General features: G+C 46.2%; 7 protein-coding genes across 7 annotated transcripts; 4 read left to right on the forward strand and 3 right to left on the reverse strand.

The window, feature by feature from the left end:
• Positions 1 to 1,071: 1,071 nt before the first annotated feature.
• Positions 1,072 to 1,729, reverse strand: F5147DRAFT_208596 (uncharacterized protein). The gene is made up of 2 exons (XM_041428593.1): positions 1,491 to 1,729; positions 1,072 to 1,432 (listed from the first exon to the last, which is right to left on the reverse strand). The coding sequence occupies exons 1-2, from the start codon at positions 1,602 to 1,604 to the stop codon at positions 1,163 to 1,165; spliced, it is 384 nt and encodes a 127-aa protein (XP_041284321.1). The 5' UTR covers positions 1,605 to 1,729; the 3' UTR covers positions 1,072 to 1,162.
• A 1,392-nt stretch (positions 1,730 to 3,121) lies between these two features.
• On the forward strand, positions 3,122 to 3,922 carry F5147DRAFT_590284 (uncharacterized protein; the record flags this gene model as incomplete). The annotated part of the gene is made up of 2 exons (XM_041432168.1): positions 3,122 to 3,596; positions 3,654 to 3,922. The coding sequence occupies 2 exons, from the start codon at positions 3,122 to 3,124 to the stop codon at positions 3,920 to 3,922; spliced, it is 744 nt and encodes a 247-aa protein (XP_041284322.1).
• A 305-nt stretch (positions 3,923 to 4,227) lies between these two features.
• Positions 4,228 to 4,707, forward strand: F5147DRAFT_540922 (uncharacterized protein; the record flags this gene model as incomplete). The annotated part of the gene is made up of 1 exon (XM_041430230.1): positions 4,228 to 4,707. A coding segment is annotated over one exon (480 nt), but the record flags the coding sequence as incomplete, so codon positions are not given.
• A 3,803-nt stretch (positions 4,708 to 8,510) lies between these two features.
• F5147DRAFT_538390 (uncharacterized protein) lies at positions 8,511 to 8,699 on the forward strand (the record flags this gene model as incomplete). Its single annotated transcript, XM_041430198.1, has 1 exon — positions 8,511 to 8,699. A coding segment is annotated over one exon (189 nt), but the record flags the coding sequence as incomplete, so codon positions are not given.
• Positions 8,700 to 11,141: 2,442 nt separating this feature from the next.
• F5147DRAFT_660407 (uncharacterized protein) lies at positions 11,142 to 13,208 on the reverse strand (the record flags this gene model as incomplete). Its single annotated transcript, XM_041434669.1, has 7 exons — positions 11,142 to 11,192; positions 11,252 to 11,278; positions 11,335 to 11,434; positions 11,491 to 11,658; positions 11,709 to 12,192; positions 12,339 to 12,856; positions 13,156 to 13,208. The coding sequence occupies 7 exons, from the start codon at positions 13,206 to 13,208 to the stop codon at positions 11,142 to 11,144; spliced, it is 1,401 nt and encodes a 466-aa protein (XP_041284325.1).
• A 283-nt stretch (positions 13,209 to 13,491) lies between these two features.
• Positions 13,492 to 16,908, reverse strand: F5147DRAFT_748992 (uncharacterized protein; the record flags this gene model as incomplete). The annotated part of the gene is made up of 9 exons (XM_041440122.1): positions 13,492 to 13,806; positions 13,931 to 14,009; positions 14,086 to 14,261; positions 14,352 to 14,863; positions 14,891 to 15,001; positions 15,035 to 15,223; positions 15,302 to 15,899; positions 15,966 to 16,217; positions 16,525 to 16,908. 9 exons carry the CDS (start codon positions 16,906 to 16,908, stop codon positions 13,492 to 13,494), a joined length of 2,616 nt encoding a protein of 871 aa, XP_041284326.1.
• A 428-nt stretch (positions 16,909 to 17,336) lies between these two features.
• F5147DRAFT_541542 (uncharacterized protein) lies at positions 17,337 to 17,576 on the forward strand (the record flags this gene model as incomplete). The annotated part of the gene is made up of 1 exon (XM_041430243.1): positions 17,337 to 17,576. A coding segment is annotated over one exon (240 nt), but the record flags the coding sequence as incomplete, so codon positions are not given.
• Positions 17,577 to 18,372: the final 796 nt, after the last annotated feature.

The following is an 18,372-nucleotide window of genomic DNA, read 5'->3' on the forward strand; positions in this document are numbered from 1 at the left end:
CTTCTATGAGTGGTATGGGGTGCATGACTCGAGGAGTGTGCCGGTGACAAGACTGATGTGTTCGCGTGAACCACAGAGAGACGAAGTTCCTGTGAAATATTCACGAGCAGTTAGTCGCATATCAGGCTTGCAGTGAGGTTGCAGATTAATTCTAAGTTGATTTTTTTGATAGAAACCGAGGCGCAAGGGAACAGGGCGTGTGCAATGGCGATCAGAAACTGTCGGAAGGGCATCGAATATTGAAGTACAGCTAGGTGGGAACGGGCCCGTGAATGCATGCGACCGTTTTGTCACTGTACAGGTGCACTATGATTGAAGCTGACAACGTCTTATTGCATTCTGGTAGGCAGAATAAAAATAAATATTGGTGAGACGAAGTGTTCGATCCTGGAGGAGTCCAGTTCAACTTCTGGAGCTAACGTCGGGGTTCGAATTCATATAGCCTTGTCATTATTCGTGCCCCGATCAACTCGTTATCGACTAGCGGCTCTCGAACGAGTTATGCTTGAAATCCACTTCACAACTGGTGACTGTCATCTCTAGAACCTAGATTACAAACAACGAGAACGCACTGGCAGAAAAGAAGGCACAAGCATCGCCCTTATACCCGCAGGAAGCCTTCAAATAATAAAAAGGCTCATGCAATGAAACAACGATGATGATATTCTCGTGAGCGCTGGTCAGCTGAGTATCAACTGTTGGCACGCCATCAAAGTCAGAGATGAAAAAGTAACGGTCACCTCAGGCTGCCCAATGCACACCTCAGGACTCAAGCTTACTACCGTCTGTTTTCCGCGATCAACGCCACTCGACTCGTCCGTATTTATATAATAAGCCAGGCTGGTCCTGAGCCGATGCTGTCTTGTGAATTGTCAGTCTTCGTGCTTCGCCTGTCAAGCTTTCAAGATCGATCAGACTGGAGTCTAGTTCACGATGAGGCTACTCGTCTGATATATTCTTGTTCCCAAATGCCCATGCCCGCTTTATCATAAACCAGCATTGTATGTTATTCACACGGTCCACACCCGGGTACGCTAACATTCGAATCGAAGTAAGTACTTAGTCCTTAACGTTATTAACCATGGCATCCCACTCTTTCAAAGCCTAACCAAGGCCACCTGATGAAATCGTACAGCCGATCTACTTTTGTTCACATCTACATTCACGGTGAGTGTCCCGTCCTTTTTCGATTGTTTTTCGCTAAGCAAGCCCATACTACAGAACCGGCTTTGTATAATCTGTTAGCATGCAAGGACTCTAATGCCACAAGAATTTTCAAGTCTCGACTCTTGATCGTCAATCGGAGTTCTGAGATGTCGGTGTAGTTTCCGGCGTCGTTATAGTAGCTTGTTTTCAATTTCGCGATGTATGAAGGAGAACCCGGGGACATGTAGGTCGAGCGAAGGAAGGTTCCGAGCTGGTGAGACTCGGCCTGTGGTAAGGCTGCATCAGCTAGGGAAGTTACGGGTTGCGTAGTATCAGGGACTTACAGCACCAAGGGCAGTGCTTTCGGTGTAGGAGCTCTCGTAGGTCTTAGGGTCTTGGTAGTACTCTGTGCGGTCACCATTACGGGCAATGACAAGAACACCAAGAACGTCAGTCATGTTGGTATTGAAGGTAGATAGGCGGTGAGGGTTGAAGAGCTAGAGAGGAGCGTTGTTCTGTTGAGACAGTTGGAATCCTCGTCCTTAAATCATGGTAGAAGCCAGCCACTGCGCTTGAACGCCTTGCACTTGTGTGAGCGACGAGTCTAGATCACATTAGGTGAGCAAGGAGAAGGCCTGGAAAACGCAAGGAGGAAACAGCACGGAGCCAATACATAGAAGCTCGCGGAGATCATGGCCATTCTGTAAATTAAAAAGTACGTGCGTACACTCGCTTCCTGACGGCAGGGCCGGAGTGAGCAAGCTCAAAACTCAAAAAAGTTCTCCTATGCGGGTAAAGAGGTTTCATGACCTCAGCCAGGCTATACTGTTAAAATTAAGCATAATACTCACTGACTAGAAACGGTATGGTTTTGTAAGTTTGTTTGTAAACTATCAATCCCCTACAATTAAGCTTAACGGCTTCTGATTCCTTTGGTGATTCTCAGGCTTCCAAGAATAGCACTACCATCGGAAAAATCACCAAATTAGGATATTCCAATAATCTCACTATTCCCACATACCTCCCTGGCTCTACTGCTGCACCAGAGCTTTCCCCTTGCTCACTCATGTATATAAGTAGTAGAATGGCATGTACATACATAAAATGATACAATAGACCGCTTTTTTCATTGTCTGAGAGCTTGTACAGCAGTCTACAGTGCTGACTACAATATGTGCATCTGTCATGAACACTGTCTGCTGACTTTCGATCACTTTTCCTTTTGCGTAGTACCAGTACTTACACATTTGTCGTTTCGGCTTTCTCTCCTTTCTCAGTTTCGTGCTCGTCTATTTTGATAGGTATAACCTACGTTCCTGTATTTCTATATTCTAACGTTGTCTATTTTGATAGTCGTTGTGGTTGTTGCTTGGCGTCTCGCTGTAGGGATTCATTTCTGGCTGGGCTTGTAGAGACTGTTTTTACCTTAGTGTTATGTTTGCACTTTTTGTAGCTTACATAATCAAGTTATCTTTTCACCAGTTACCAGTATGAGTCTGAGTACTCAGCAAGTTTTCATGATATTTCCTCTTCTCTGAGCCTTGAGCCTGGTCCAGAAACCCTTTAGGGTCGAATAGCAGCTAGGTTCTGCAAGACCCAACATTGTTCTGACTCACCATCTGAATTGTTGTACCTTCATCGCCTCGGCTCTTCTCTCTTCTGATAGAAGCACGAAACTGCTCTTACCGACCCGAGACCTCTTTCTAACGTCAATCACATATTCTCCGTCACTGTTTAAACCAAACACTCGAACGCCTTCTCCAATCTCGGAGACCTCTAATCCTTCTACACATTCAACCAACTCCTTCCCTGAAATACCTCAACCTCGACTTTCAATTTCTGTTCAACCTCCTTTTCAAGCCCCTAAACCATCACCGCACTCTACCATGTCCACTTCCGGCTCAAAATCCGATAAGATGCTCTTGTCTCGCCCTGATGACTTCAGTGGTGTTAAGGGCACTGTTTCTTTCAAAACATGGTGGCGACAGGTCCGCGTGGATGTTCGAAGCAGGAGCCAAAGATTTTCACAGATGATAAAAAGAAGGTTTTATTTGCCACATCTTGCATGAAGGGAGGTAGTGCTGGTCTTTGGGCTGACAACTACACCGAAGAACAGTTTTCCTTACCTTCCGCTCAACGCTGGAGTTTCGTTGATTTCGAGGCCACTCTGAAGGCTTCATTCGATGATGCTAATGCTAAGCGCGAGGCTCAACGTCAACTTGAGCTTTTAAAACAGGGTAGCTTAACCGCGGAAGAGTTCTTTGTTCAATTCGATCAACTCGCTCGAACAGCAGGATGGTCTGCAGGGAGTGATGATCATTTGAATCTTCTCCTTGAGCGAGCTCTCAATTCTCACCTCGTGGACCGTATCTGGGAAAGTTCTGATACTATCAAGGCCGGAACCTTCACAGCCTGGAAGGCAAAGGCAATTGAACAAGACCAACTCTATTGTCAACGTGAGGCTTGTCGTCAGCGTCCCCATTTGCCTGTTCCTCCTCCGCCCCGAGCAAACTCTACTCAAACTCCGCGCTCCACTTCCTCTCCCCAACAATCTTCTTCTACGACCCCTACTACAGGAACTTTCAGTGGCCAAGGTCTTCCTATGGACGTCGATGCTTGTCGTCGTCAAGGATTATGTTTCAAATGCGGCAGACATGGTCACTTAGCTAAAGACTGTCTTCAAGGAAAACCAGCAGTGATACGAGCGGTCCTTGAAGAACTGCCTGAAGAAGATAAGGAGGATATGAAGAAGTGGTTGGGTGAAAAGGGTTTTTAAGAGAGTCGGGAGGTGGCGTGCCCTCTCCGACCAATTCGAATTCTTCGTTTTCTCTACCTTGTAACTTCCAGTATGCAAACACGAAACCTTATGTTGAAGAGATTGAAGACGAGGACTCGAAACAAGCGCACGTCGAGCCGAAGGAAGGGAGTGAAGCCCCGAACCTGAAGCTCTTACCTGAAGGGAAAGGCATTCCTCTGGAACGTGGAAGTGGTAGATCCGAAGGTGAAGCTGCTGTCAGTAACCTGAGGGGACCCCACGATGCCGAAGTACCTACAGCAAGACTACGACCCTGGTCCGCTATTTGGTATGCTCAACGTTTTCGGGACCAACCATTTGAGAAAGCTATGGGCTTACTTCGAATGTTGGTTCACCAAAAACGCCATCTCGAAGCCACCCCAGAAGTTCTCAAAGAGCTTAATACACTTTCACTTGAGGAAGCCTCAGAAGCGATCAACGAACTTAGTACTCCCAAACGTTATATCCGAGGAACGGGAAATTCGTTGACCTTAAGCGCAATACTAAATACTCTTGATGACCGTCGAGGTTTTAGTGTGAATGCACTTGTTGATAGTGGGTGCACAGGCTCCTCGATTGATGCTGGTTTCGTAGCAGCCAAAGGAATAAACATGCAGAAGCTGGCCCGTCCAATTCCCGTTTACAATGCCGATGGAACTCTCAATGCAGGAGGTGTGATCACAGACTATGTCACCCTTCAGTTAAAGATTGAAGACCATGTTGAACGTCTCACTTTGGGAGTTACGGATCTCGGAAAGGGAGAACTATTCATTGGACATGAGTGGCTTAAACATCATAATCCCTCTATTGATTGGGCAGCCGGCACACTCAACTTTGATCGTTGCCCTAAGACTTGTTCATACGCTCAACATTTATTTGGGCCTGAGCAAACAGAGGAGGACGAGAAGTTGAACTGTGTGAATAGCAATCCAGAGTTAACCCTAGGTGAGGGAGAGAGACTGTTTGCTTTCGATTTCGATGGCTACATGAAAGGAGGGACTTTACATATTAAAGCTCACACTACAACATCTCAACAATTAGCCGAAGAAGCATCCAGAAAAAAGACTGAGAAGACATTCGAAGAGATGGTTCCGACCTCGTACCATGACTTTAAAGACATCTTTAAAAAGGAGTCCTTTGACGAGCTCCCGCCACGAAAACCTTGGGACCATGCAATTGAATTAGTCCCTGGGGAGCATGCCATCGATTGTAAGGTCTATAATCTCAGTCCGGAGGAACAACGAGAACTTGACGCGTTTCTCGAAGAGAATCTTCATTCTGGCAGAATCCGTTCGTCGAAGTCCCCATTTGCATCCGCATTCTTCTTCGTAAAAAAGAAAGATGGGAAACTTCGGCCAGTACAGGATTATCGAAAGCTTAATGCATGCACTGTGAAAAATCAGTATCCTCTTCCTCTCATCCAGGAACTCGTCCATAAGCTCAAGGGTGCCCGGTATTTTACTAAACTGGACATCCGCTGGGGGTACAACAATGTATGAGTTAAAGAGGGCGACGAATGGAAAGCAGCTTTTCGTACAAACTGAGGATTATTTGAGCCACTAGTAATGTTCTTTGGCTTGACTAACTCCCCGGCTACGTTTCAGACGATGATGAACGACATCTTTCGAGATCTTATCAGTGATGGAAAGGTGGTTATCTATTTAGATGACATACTGATCTTCACGAAGACTCGGGAAGAGCACCAACATATTGTACGCCGCATCCTCCAACTCCTTCGCAAGAATAAGCTCTACCTCAAACCCGAAAAGTGCGAATTCGAAGTGAGTGAGATCGAGTACTTGGGTCTCGTCATTTCAGAGGGTCAAGTCAAGATGGACCCTGTTAAAGTTAAGGGAATCATGGACTGGCCTGTACCTACCGTGAAACATGAACTACAAGCGTTTCTCGGGTTCATTAACTTTTATCGGAGGTTTATTCGAGGTTATGGAGATCTTGCGAAGCCTTTAACGAGCTTGACGGGAAACGTAGATTGGTCCTGGGGAGATCAACAACAGGAGGCATTTGACACAATCAAGAAACATATATCTTCTGCCCCTGTTCTTGGCATCCCGACCAATGAAGATCCTTATCATGTTGAGGCTGACAGTTCAGGAAAGCTATTGGGGCTGTGCTCTCGCAATGTCAAGAGGGCGTTTGGAAGCCCATTGCTTTCCTATCAAAAGCATTAAATGAAACTGAGCGGAACTACGAGATTTATGATCGTGAGCTGCTTGCAATCATGACTGCGCTTGCAGAATGGCGGCATCACCTCATGGGAGCAGTAAACGACTTCGAAGTATGGACAGACCATCAGAACCTCGCGTATTTCCGCAAGCCTCAGAAATTGAATCGTCGGCAAGCCCGGTGGGTGACAGAGCTGTCAAACTATCATTTCAGTCTGCATCATAAACCCGGAAAGACCAATCAACGAGCAGACCTTCTATCGAGACGATCAGATCATCAGGCGGGGGAGAATGACAATGAAGATATTGTTGTTCTTACGCCTGAAATGTTCCGTCAAGTAGAGCTCAAGACTGTAGACGAGGACTTCCTCACACGTGCTCGTCGTCGTCACTCTAATCAAGATGCAGTCATCACTAAAATGCTCGCCTTGAAGGACAAAGACTGGTCAGACTCAGATGGTCTCATCACCTGGAAGGGTCGAGTCTATATTCCTATAGATCGTAAGCTTCGAGAAGACATCATTCGGGAACATCATGACTCCACTTTAGCGGGTCATCCAGGGAGATACAAGACTCACGAGTTGATTACTCGTGACTATTGGTGGCCGTGTATCTTATTTGACATTCGGCGCTATATTGATGGTTGTGAGAGCTGCCAACGCACCAAACCAAGGAACACTCAACCTGCTGCCCCCCTACACCCGAATGAGATCCCCACACAGCCTTGGGAACATATATCTGTAGACATTATCGGTCCGCTTCCGGAGTCAGTAGGTAACAATGCAATCCTTGTCGTTGTCGACCGATTCTTGAAGATGATCAAAGTGGTGCCGACGAACACAGAAGTCACATCCCTAGGAGTTGCCCAAATCTTCCGGGATCACATATTCCGAAGCTATGGTCTGCCTCGTAAGGTCATTAGTGACTGAGGCTCAAACTTCATATCTGTCTTCACATGCAATCTCTACCAACTTCTCAATATCCAGAGCAATGCGAGCACAGCCTACCACCCACAGACAGATGGTCAAACTGAACGAATCAACCAAGAGATAGAACATTACCTACGTGTCTTCTCCAATTACCATCAAACAGATTGGTCTGAGTGGCTTCTGTTACAGGGATCTGTAACACCTACTAGAGCCCCAGCTCTCCCTACGCCTGCCCCCGCTCTGCTAGACTCCCCGCGCGGCGGTGCGCCGCCTGCGCCTAGAAAGACAGCGGTCTGGACCGCTATGACCCCACCCCCTGGCGCTATGACCCCGCCCCTGGCCTAGACGGCCTTGTACCTGTTCCATGAAGGCTGTACGCCTCATGGACACCCTAGATCAGCGCATGTATACCACATGTCGCTTCATGAAGATCCGGAGCGCTTCTATGCGCCTCCTGTTGATTGCGCAGTTGCACTTGGCGCTGCATGTATGATCAGAGGTTAAGCCTCATGTACCTTATCTAACCTCATGTCTAGTTATCTTAGATCACAGATATACTATAGATTATAGACTGAGCTTGAACGGTTACATACACTATGTATAAGTAGACACATTGTTGTAGATTATACTTCACTTTAATCTACTAGGTTCATCCCCAGAACTTGCTCATCTAAGCCTTAACAAGCTTCCTTGTGTGAGACCGCACTTCTAAGTCGCCCCCATACGACTTAGCACGTATCCGCTAGCCCTGCATCTCGACGAGCGCCGTCTTACCGAGATCGCTGGAGGAATCCTTGACGTTCCGTCAAGGCTAGACCACGCTCAGCTTCAGTAGACTCACTCGAGTCGTCGCTGAGAAGACCTATCCTAGTTCGCACACGCCGACCTACAGTCGACGTAACACTTCCTCTTGCCGAGTTTGCATATAACGATAAGGTCCAGTCCTCGACCGGTCATTCACCATTCTTTGTTAACTATGGCTATCACCCGCGGAAAGGAACTGGATTTTGTCGAGAAGTCAAGGCAGAGGCAGCAAAAGATTTTGCAGAGCGGATGCGAAGGACACGAGAGGAAGCGGAATCAGCGCTCAAACGAGCTGCTGAAGATATGAAACGATTCTATGACTGGAAATGGAGTGAGTCACATGACTTCAAAGTTGGAGATCAAGTATGGTTAGAAGCTACTCACATTTCATCTGATCGACCCGCCAAAAAGCTTGATGACAAACACTTCGGTCCCTTCAAGATTCTAGAAAAACATGGAGCTTCTGCATATAAGCTCGCTCTTCCTGGAACTTGGAAATCTATTCACCCGGTCTTCAATGAATGCGTCTTATCCCCATTCACGCCTGCCGAATTTCCTTCCCAGAGAAAACCGCCTCCACCACCGCCCGTACTAGTCGAAGGTTACGAGGAACAAGAAGTCGAGGAGATTTTAGACTCCCGACTTCGCCGAGAGAAGTTAGAGTATCTCGTGCATTGGAAGGGTTACCCTCGTGAAGAACGGGAGTGGTTGTCGGCCTCCGAACTTAGAAACGCTCCTCAAGCCATTGCCGATTTTCACCACAAACATCCTGCAGCACCACGTCCTATGCCAACAATGAGATTGCGTTTCCAAGCGCTCGAGAACCTAACTGTACCAACATGAGTTCCACATCAGCTGTTCAATTGGGAGGACGGAACATTTGAACGGGACCTTCATTGGTCGCAGGACGCGACCATTTGACGAGGGGGTATTGTCATGAACACTGTCTGCTGACTTTCGATCACTTTTCCTTTTTCGTAGTACCAGTACTTACACATTTGTCGTTTCGGCTTTCTCTCCTTTCTCAGTTTCGTGCTCGTCTATTTTGATAGGTATAACCTACGTTCCTGTATTTCTATATTCTAACGTTGTCTATTTTGATAGTCGTTGTGGTTGTTGCTTGGCGTCTCGCCTCGGCTCTTCTCTCTTCTGATAGCATCCCAGGACTAAAACATATTCGCTTTTTTGCCCCTTTAGCAGGGAAGAAATTCTGGCTGTATATATCATATATTAGAGTGTTAATGAATATATTACACCGCTTGTTTGAGCCTCTGTAGTGTCCTACATCAGTAGATATGTTAAATTCATGAATACCTCTCAAAAAACATAAACCAGTTCGCATTTTTTAGTGTTTAGGTATATAGACTGGTGAATATTATTTCTAACATCTCTTTACTAGTATATACATCATATCAAGAGTATAGGTCAGTAGGATCAGTCCCTAGGGTGATATGTATTGTCATCTTCCTGGTGGTTCACTCCCTGAGAAATTTTTTCCTGCAGCTCCGGCCCTCTAGGATGGTAGGTAGTCTTTTACTATAAACATATGGAATATATTCATCACATAGGTATACCAGAACAATACCAGGATCCTTGTCTACAATCCAAAGTCACTTCCTGCCTACAATGTACCATATTTTCGCATTTTTGAGGTTTTTCACTACATAGACTATACCAGCTGTTCATATATCACTTATAGTACATATATGAAGCCCTCCCAAGGCCAGGATCAGGTAGAAATATGTCAGAGTGGCCCGTTGACTGGATATTCTAATTTTTCACATTTTTTCACTGCGAAAACATTATTCACACTGTTGATAAATATTTTTCAACCGGTTAATAACTATTAGTTGAAAATTGTTTAAAACACCTGTTGATAAATGGTCTGAGGCAGTCTGTTTATAAACAGCTGTCGAAAAGTCGCGGGGATTTTTCAACCATACCCTAAGTTAGACATGGTTAAGTATCACCCTGCCATGAACAGGTGCCTCAGCGTAGATAATGTGCTTTTTCGGGGCAATAGCCATGTGAGGATCATGGATAGGTCAGCCTTAGGGGTGATTGATTCTGATGGGGCGCAAGCCAAATGAAACTCCATTTACTGTTTTGGGTAGAGCATGACGGACAGCCTGTAACATGATCTCGAGGCATGTCGTATTTGCAGTGAATGGGTAGAAAACTCGGGTAGTTGCCCCTTATTGATGTGACCGGGATTAAGAGCAGATTGCGCTGTATGTCACAAATGCAATCTGAATTGGTAGAAAGGACCCAGGTCAAAAAATGTTGTATGGTTAGCTTTTTCCATTGCGAGCCAAACATCCAAAATACTAGAGATGGGGTATATTGTGCGGAAGATTCATGTTTGATGTTGAGAAGATGGAGGTGAGATCAAGTCTCATCAAGATGTCTGGTACAGCGTAGGGCAGCATCAATTTAATCAGGATGGCTTAGTGGCATGCTGCAGAGGTTGCGTACAAGAGAAAAGTTCTTGCCAAGTTTCACGCGCAAGATATTCTGGATCCGGGTGACCTCGTCTAGTGTTCACATGGGTGGTACAGTTGGATACTAGTAGAACCCGTCAAGTATGACTCCTCGGAACGCTCATGTTCAACCGTCTCCAAGAGGCGTGCCCTCGCAGCTCCTCGCAGCTTAATGGTTTCTGGTCCAAGTTGCTTCCAAGAGGCGTGTTGACCAGGGTGGGAGAGATGAAAAAAAATCAATATAGTAAGAATGGTCTCACCAAGGGTGATCCGTGTCTTGCAATCCAGCATGCTTCACGTGATCACGTGATACAACATTCAAATTTGTCGACGAGGACTCAGACCCAGTCAAAACCTGCTGTGACGGGAGAGGGCAGGATATGTTGAGATGCAACCCTGAGAAGAAAAACACATATGAACATATCCTTCCCTGCCTTGCCCTGTAGCCGGACAAAAAACATTAGCTGGGGCAGTGTCTCTGGCGCTCCTATGAGTCAAAAACATATACAGACATATTGTAGCACATTTATGTCCTTGACTTGTGAATATGCTCGAATAGTGTGAAATCTGCTGGTATTTCGTGATATCGTATCTATGACAGGTATTGTAATACACGATTCGAAAGCAGGTAGAAACCGGTAGGAAAAAGCACGAAAATGCGCTCAAAACATCCGATAATAGTGCAGAGGTGGGCCAGAGAGTGTACACAGATTGGAATGGGACCAATAGAAACATGTAGAGTCCAGACATCGGTGTCGAGGCAGATAGCAGCAGGATTGAGTGCGTCCAAGTCGATGATCAAGAACTAGTATACCAGGCCTTCACAAACACCTTTGGTCCAAGTGTTGTCGGCAACCTGCAGTGGCCCACTCAGAATAGTAACTGTAGCAACATCGTGGTCAGTGTTAGACGCACCAATTTAGCTGCTTCATCGTTGTACTTCTAAAAAAAAAGACTTGGTTAATCATAAGTAAATAAAGTGAAAGAAAATGACCTACCTTGTGCTGCTCTGGCGTCAAATTTGTGTAGTATGTGCAGAACTCCTCCATTGTCCCATTTGTCTTCAATTGCTTCAGCCAGCGCAGCGCACACAAGTTGCTACTCGGATGAACTGTTAGTAATGTGACTAATTAATGCACCATTTCTGAACGCACCATCTGTTTCTAGTGGGACTCGGGCGCATCTTTGCTTTGCCTCCGGTTTTTGTAGCCTTACTAGTTGAGGCCTTCGCAGAATCAGATGACGTGTTAGTGGGTGCAGACTCCAAGATGGGAGGAAGTGGAGAGAAGCTGATTTGCGCAGCAGCAGTTGCGAGTGCAGTACTATAAAACATTGAGAGTATTAAATAAAAACAATCTGGTAGATGGCTTACAGTGGATTCACGACTTTGATCGGCTTTGGCACGGGAATATTTGATGGATTCTCCTTGTCTTCGAGAGATCTTGTAGGAGAGCGATGGGCTGGCACTTGCTGTTTGAAAGGAGATTGTAGTACTGGGACAACTTCGGGCACAAGCACTGGAGGTGCAGCGATCTCGGGAGTGGCTTCCAGGTCTTTCTCCACAGCTTGAACTAGGTTCTGTGGTGGCTTGTGGTCGCATTGTGGTGGCTTGTGGTCGTGTTGTAGTGGCTCGTGATTGTGTTGTGGTGGCTCATGATTGTGTGGTGGTGGCTGTTGGTTGTGTTGTGGTGGCTGTTGGTCGCGTTGTGGTGGCTCCTGGTTGCATTGCAGTGATTGGCCTTCCAGGGACAGGGTTTGAAGAAGAGGGGATGAGGACACGCCGTTAGGTGGAGACAAGACTTCGCAAGTTGATGATGATGCTGGTGTCAGTGGTGGAATAACATTGGTTGCATCAACTGGTGTATAGTAGCATCGGCTTCAGAGAAGAAAAATATACGAAACAGCCAAAATGATGAACCTTTTATTTTCTTTGCGATGGCTTCAGATTTGAAGCGGTGTTGTCATTTCCTCCCTTTCGAAGAGCTTGGCTTTTTGTCATCACTATCATTGTCATTGTCGTTCTTCTTTGCTTTGCGGTAGTTGCCAAAGTCGTCCAGATGGTTTCGTTGCCATGAAGAATAAGATGATGTAGCAAGGAAGTCAAGTTTCCAGTTATTGTGAGCCAACTTAAAGATAGGATGCACATTGTCCATGATAGTATTCACCAACTGAGTTCCGGATGCTGAGAGTTTTCCCCAGGAGGATGGCGCTAGATTACGGGTGGCAAGCTCAGACCATGCCCCCCATAGTGACTTGCGGATAGCTTCAACCATGGCTTCTGATATTGAGTTGCCATTTTCATCCTCCAGGAATGGCAGTTTTCCGCGATCACCTGAAGTTGCCTCCACAGAATCCAACCAGTCGAGGTAGTCCACTTTGTTCCAGAAGCGGACCTTGGGATGTGTCTGAGCATTTGGGCGGTGGGAATCACTTGTTGGAGCAGAAGTGAATTTAGGGTTGAACTGAAGCGGGTCAGTGACAGGGATTTGTATAGCATTGGCGAGAATTTGAAAAGCAGCCCTGTCAGATCAGTGAGTCAGAGTCAGTCTAAACCAAATTAACAAAATGATACGTATGTGATGGTATCACGTTCAGCTGTAACTTTGAGAATTTGCATCTCCAGAGTCTTGCAGTGTTCACGCAAGGCCTGGAGCTGCTGATTATCATGCATATATGCACCCTATAATGTATCTTGTTAGTTCCCAGACTTGAAAAAATCATCAGAAATCAAAGCACCCGTTGAAACAGGGTCAGCATGGGTTGTGGGATCCTTGGATCGGTTATAAAAGGATCCCCGGAGTCAGGCAACGGCATATGACCTGAAGACAGGGGTGCTGATGATGGTGTATATTCCCCGAAATGCAGATTCCATGAAGGATAACCTGGAGTTTGATCTGAATTGAACATAGACATGCTGTGAAAATTTAAACTTCCAGTGTCACTGGAGAACATTCTGGCAGTGTGATGGAGGTATGAGACAAAACTTGCATGTACAGTAAGGCCAATGATATAATTGTAACTCCGCTTGAGGCACATAACTTTGGCACGTCGTGCCGCATCACATTCATTTAGAAACTCTCATCAGCTTTATTATGTCCTCGCCTACTGTCATTGATAAAATTAAGTGAACAAATCTGTATTCTACTACTCTACATCTACATCGTTGTCATTGTCATCCTCGTCAATGTGGTTGATCCCAGGTTTGAAATCTGTAATCCAGGCTTCTCTAACATGAAAAAGCACTCCTCGATAACACCAGAGGGCAGTTTGGGCATATGTGGAATCATTGCTACAACACTGATGATCTTCTTCACAGGAACAACACAGAGATCGTCAAGGTGAGAGCAGGAGGCTACTGTCTGTGAGGAGAGTTGGAGGAGGGTGTCGTCAGGAAGAGAGTACAGCTGGATGATTGCAACATCTGCAAAACGCCAATCTGCATCATCCAGAATGTTTGCTTCAACAGCCAACTGAGTGAAGTATAGAACTTCACCATATCATTCCTGCCCATGGTATTTTAGCTGCCGTACTATTGTATCAGTAGTGTATTTGGTATGAATTTAAGAAAACAAACCTTAACGTTGCGAGACACACAATTTGCTCGAGTGCTTTGAGATTCTCCCTCCATGCCGAACGTGCCACTTGGCCATTAGGTAGAAGGAGGCGAGCCCATCTTTTGATATGAGGGAGATCACGCTCATGTCCGAGAAAGTTAGAGATTGCTTGAGCAGGCTCTCCTGGTTGGCAACATAGCATATCTAGCATGTTTGCGAAGCAGTGCATATCCATCTCCTAAGTCAACAGCTCCAATCGGAAGACCTTTGGGAGGTTCATTGAGCTCAGGGCATAATGGACAGGAGGGTATTGACTTGACAGCGCTGCACACACCTTCTTTCGAAAGGTTAGCATAAGGGTTGGAGGGTTGCTGAATTTCTTGACCAAGGTTTCCAATTGTTCATTCCATGGTCCATTGAGCATAACATATCGGGGGACCTTTTCATATTGTCTCCGGTACAAGGTGACTCATCTGGTGAATGCATGGTCGAACAAATTGGAGTTGGTCCTCCTTGAGTTGATAATAGATCATCTTGAACTCGCGTTCCCATGTGCAAAGAAGGATATGGGTGTTTGTAAGATCTTCGGCAGTTATGGAGTGCTGGCACATCAACTGGAATCCCCGCACGAGCTTACAGTAGTTAGCCCAGTACAACTCAGGTAGGATACCATGAAGTAGGGTGGGGCCAAGTCCGAAGGTGTATACCTGGAATTCCCAGGTCTTGTAACCAGTGTTGAGCTTTTCAGCGATATTGCGAGGTTTTCGATCAAATGATCCTGGAAGATATGGCCCTGCCCACTCGACTTCTTTGCCATGGGTGTCCCAAACCTCTCCATCTTTGAGTACAGCCCAATCCCAAGTGTTGGTGTTGTTGCTTGGACCACAATCAATCGTGGCACGCCAGAGACCAAGTAATAGCTCGCTGAGATTGCCTGCAAGGTGCATGACATTGGTTGTCATGCAATGAGGGACTCCAAGACAGCGAGACGAATGAAGACTGAGAATTAATAGAGGCTTGGTAAGACCAGTCTCTGTCTTGCGAATCTCCCACTGACACTGATTCAGTGATGCAACAAGCCGACGCAAGTTGTCAGCATAACTGTCAGATCCTGAAGGTGGTAGGTTGGAGACGTCGATGTCACCATGGTCACTTCCTGCAACACATCGATCACGTGGCTTGAGGAGGGCAGGATAGTAGTGTGTTCCGCGAGTCTTTCGCCTGCCAGTTATTTCACAATACAAGCGACAGCCATTCTTCCCACTGTGCCCCACCATACCATCCCAATATACCAATCCGGGACCATCTGCAGTTGTGAATATGAGGTATAGATCTGATGCAAATACCATATCGTGAGACAAGTCCCAGATATGCAGTCCTTCCGTCTGAAGTGCTGTGAGATGGTGAAAACCAACGACAAGGAAAGAGTCGAGAATTTTTGGCTTGTTTGGTCCTGGGATGAAGCCACCTGGACGTATGTGGATTTTTCGATAACGCTTGTCTGGTGAGAGGTTTACGATAATCCAAACATACATCCAGCAATCTGAATTTTTGCTCTCATAGAGCTGTGCCCCATTGAGAGACACCATGAGAACAATATTGTTCTCTTTGATTTCTCCATCAGCGATGGCGCCAAGATAATCCCACCCCATAGCAATGTCGTCTATGATAGAAATCTTGCCAGTTGTCCGGAGCTCCTCAAGAACTTGTTGCGTACATTCATGAAGGTAACGCATGTTGTGAGCACTGTCTGGATGACGGTATAATGATTGCAGCTGGGGGCCTAAGGGTATAGTTGAAAACTTCTGCGCTGCGACCTTGACATGTCTGTTTGTTGAGTGTAGTCGTGCCTGATCCCAACGAGGTGCATCGCAGATAGGACAATTGTCAAGGTGGGCATATGGGCCAGTATAGGCAAGGCACGTATTTGGGCACATGTCGTGGTTGATTGACTCAACACCGGCATATTTCAATATCAACTTTTCTACCGCATAGAAGCTCAGGATACCCTCATTCCCTTGAGCAAAGTTGCGCATCGTGGATCATTGTATTCGATTATAAGCATCCTGAGACACATGTTCAAGTGCTAAATACACCAAGATACTGTGATGGATACCAGGTTGATCAATGTTGACTGGACCTTGTGGTGGGTTGCGCAGCCTGTCGAGTGCATCATCCAACAGCTTAGAAATGGGGTCATCCAATGAAGCATTTTTCAAGAGGAGGATAAACTCCATGGCGTCCTTGATTTTGGGGAAAACTGCGCTCTGAGCGAGGTGCTCGACATCAACATTAGGCTTCCTCCTGTGTTCGAAGTTGATTTCATACTGATGAGCAAGGTTGTCTTAGGGGGGAAGGGGCTCGCGCTCATCTGGAATTGGTTGGTCGTCTGGAGCTGGGGGGAAGATGTGGTCATCTTCAATTGGTTGGTCATCTTGGGGGGGGAAGTGCTCTCGCTCATCTGGAATTGGTTGGTCGTCTGGAGCTGGGGGGAAGATGCAGTCATCTTCAATTGGTTGGTCATCTTGGGGGGGGAAGTGCTCGCGCTCGTCTGGAATTGGTTGGTCATTTGACTATCAAGTTAGTGGAATCAGTATCCTTTGAGGAGATTCAATGAATAGAATCATTCCTCACCTCAAAATCATCGCCCAAAGTTATTGTGTCTTCATCTACTTGCAGGCGGCCCATGTGCTCTTCAGCCTCAGGTAACAAGTCCAGCACTGTACTGCGTGTGCGCTTCCGATGTCGAACATGTTCAGCATCAGATATCTCTCGGGATCGCTTTGCGAGTTCCTGTGCTATTGCAGCACGACGAGTAGCAGAAGGAGCTGCTTCATTGGATCCATGATGCACAGCCTGCATTCTGGTTTTCTCTTCCATCATTTTTGCCTGTTGAAGGTGCTCATACCATGTTGTTCTCGAAATTGTGTGGGGCCGACCGAAATTGTGCTTGCTACAGACACATATGAATTTGGCTGCGCTAGTGGATTGCTCCGAACTCAAGCTTGACAGTAGCATATAGAATACTAGTAGTTTGACCTTAGATTTCAGAATCAACGCAAGTATAGCATAATACTACATACCTAGTGTGAGAGAGAAACACTTCGATGCAAGTAGTACAAGCAGACGACGTAATGTTACAATGTGAAATTTGCGTGTTTGGATGTAAAAATGTTGTGATGCATAGCATTCGTGCAGTCGCAACGTGTTGCACTCAAGGATTACTAATTTCGACGGAGAGAAGCACATTTCGACATAGTACTAATATGGTAAGTCACATTTCAACATATCCTGCCCTCTCCCGTCACAGCAGGTTTTGACTGGGACTCAGACATTGGCCATGATGATAAGCATGGTCACGGCGACAACTTACACAACGATCATGGTCATGATAACAGACAATTGTTAGACTTGCCGACAGTATGGAAAGCCAGAGCACCGTGCTCAAGCACTTCAAAGTTGTAAGGGCTCACGAGGAGATAACTCATCTCAACGTCGAGATTGCACGGCTCCATGCATGGATCGATCAAGAGGATGCTCATCTTTCGTCAGTTGCCACCTCACTTCTCGCATCCAATCCACTACTCAGTCAAGAAGTTCAACATCGATATGAAGAACGTCATCGGGTGAACAATGTTCACCGTGCAAGACTACAAGTCATTTATGACTTACCAGGTTACAGTGGGTCAATTCGCACAGTTGATGAAAGCAGCATTGTTTTGGGGCTTGGGGATCTTGACAGCAGTCTGACTATTTTTGTTGATGAGGATGATACATTATGTGATGAAGCAAACCATCTAGAGACATGTATGGCTGATTAGAAATAGTTACAATGCGATGTGATTATGTAGCAATTCAATTGATGGTGCAAGCAAATTCATAGCAATCGTGTGATACTGCCGCTTTCAAGTTGAAATGATGTCACGCAGTTGATTTTGCATTTTGCATAATATTACAGGTCGAAATACAGTTACACATTGCTTCTGATCATCCCACTGCATGGGTAGACAATTCACCAAGCCTGAGAATTGGCATTGTCACCACACAAATGATGGATGTTGAGCCAGAGAAGGAGCACTGGTGAAGTATCGCAAAGGAGTGGTATGCTCAAGACCTTGCAGATACCAAGCGTCAAATCATCTTCTGATCATCCTACTGCGCAGGTAGACAATTCACCGAGCCCGAGCATTGGTATTGTCACCATGCAAATGATGGATGTTGAGCCAGAGTGTTACAAGTAACATCGGTCACGTGGCCCCCCTATCATTTTCCCCTCATCCTCGCTCTCACCATCTACCGGCTCGTCCTCCTTTACCGACTTTCCGTTGACCGGATCCTCGGGACCGTTCCCGTCCCTCGCATCACCTGCCTCCTTGCACGTGCACGCACGTTCCTCTCCTGATTCAACCACCTATGTGGTCCCGCACCTCTGACTCGGTCTGACTCGTGCCACCAATGTGGCTTTCCTCTTTCTGTTTCCTT

Source organism: Suillus discolor (assembly GCF_016758755.1).
Source record: "Suillus discolor strain FC423 chromosome Unknown F5147scaffold_319, whole genome shotgun sequence".
Lineage (NCBI taxonomy): Eukaryota > Fungi > Basidiomycota > Agaricomycetes > Boletales > Suillaceae > Suillus > Suillus discolor.

Excerpts from the sequence above, each read along its gene's own strand:
- F5147DRAFT_208596 (XM_041428593.1), bottom strand. The coding sequence starts at position 1,604 with ATGACTGACGTTCTTGGTGTTCTTGTCATTGCCCGTAATGGTGACCGC. Across the intron at positions 1,433-1,490 it reads AAAGCACTGCCCTTGGTGCT|GCCGAGTCTCACCAGCTCGG; the intron begins GTAAGTCCCTGA and ends GCCTTACCACAG.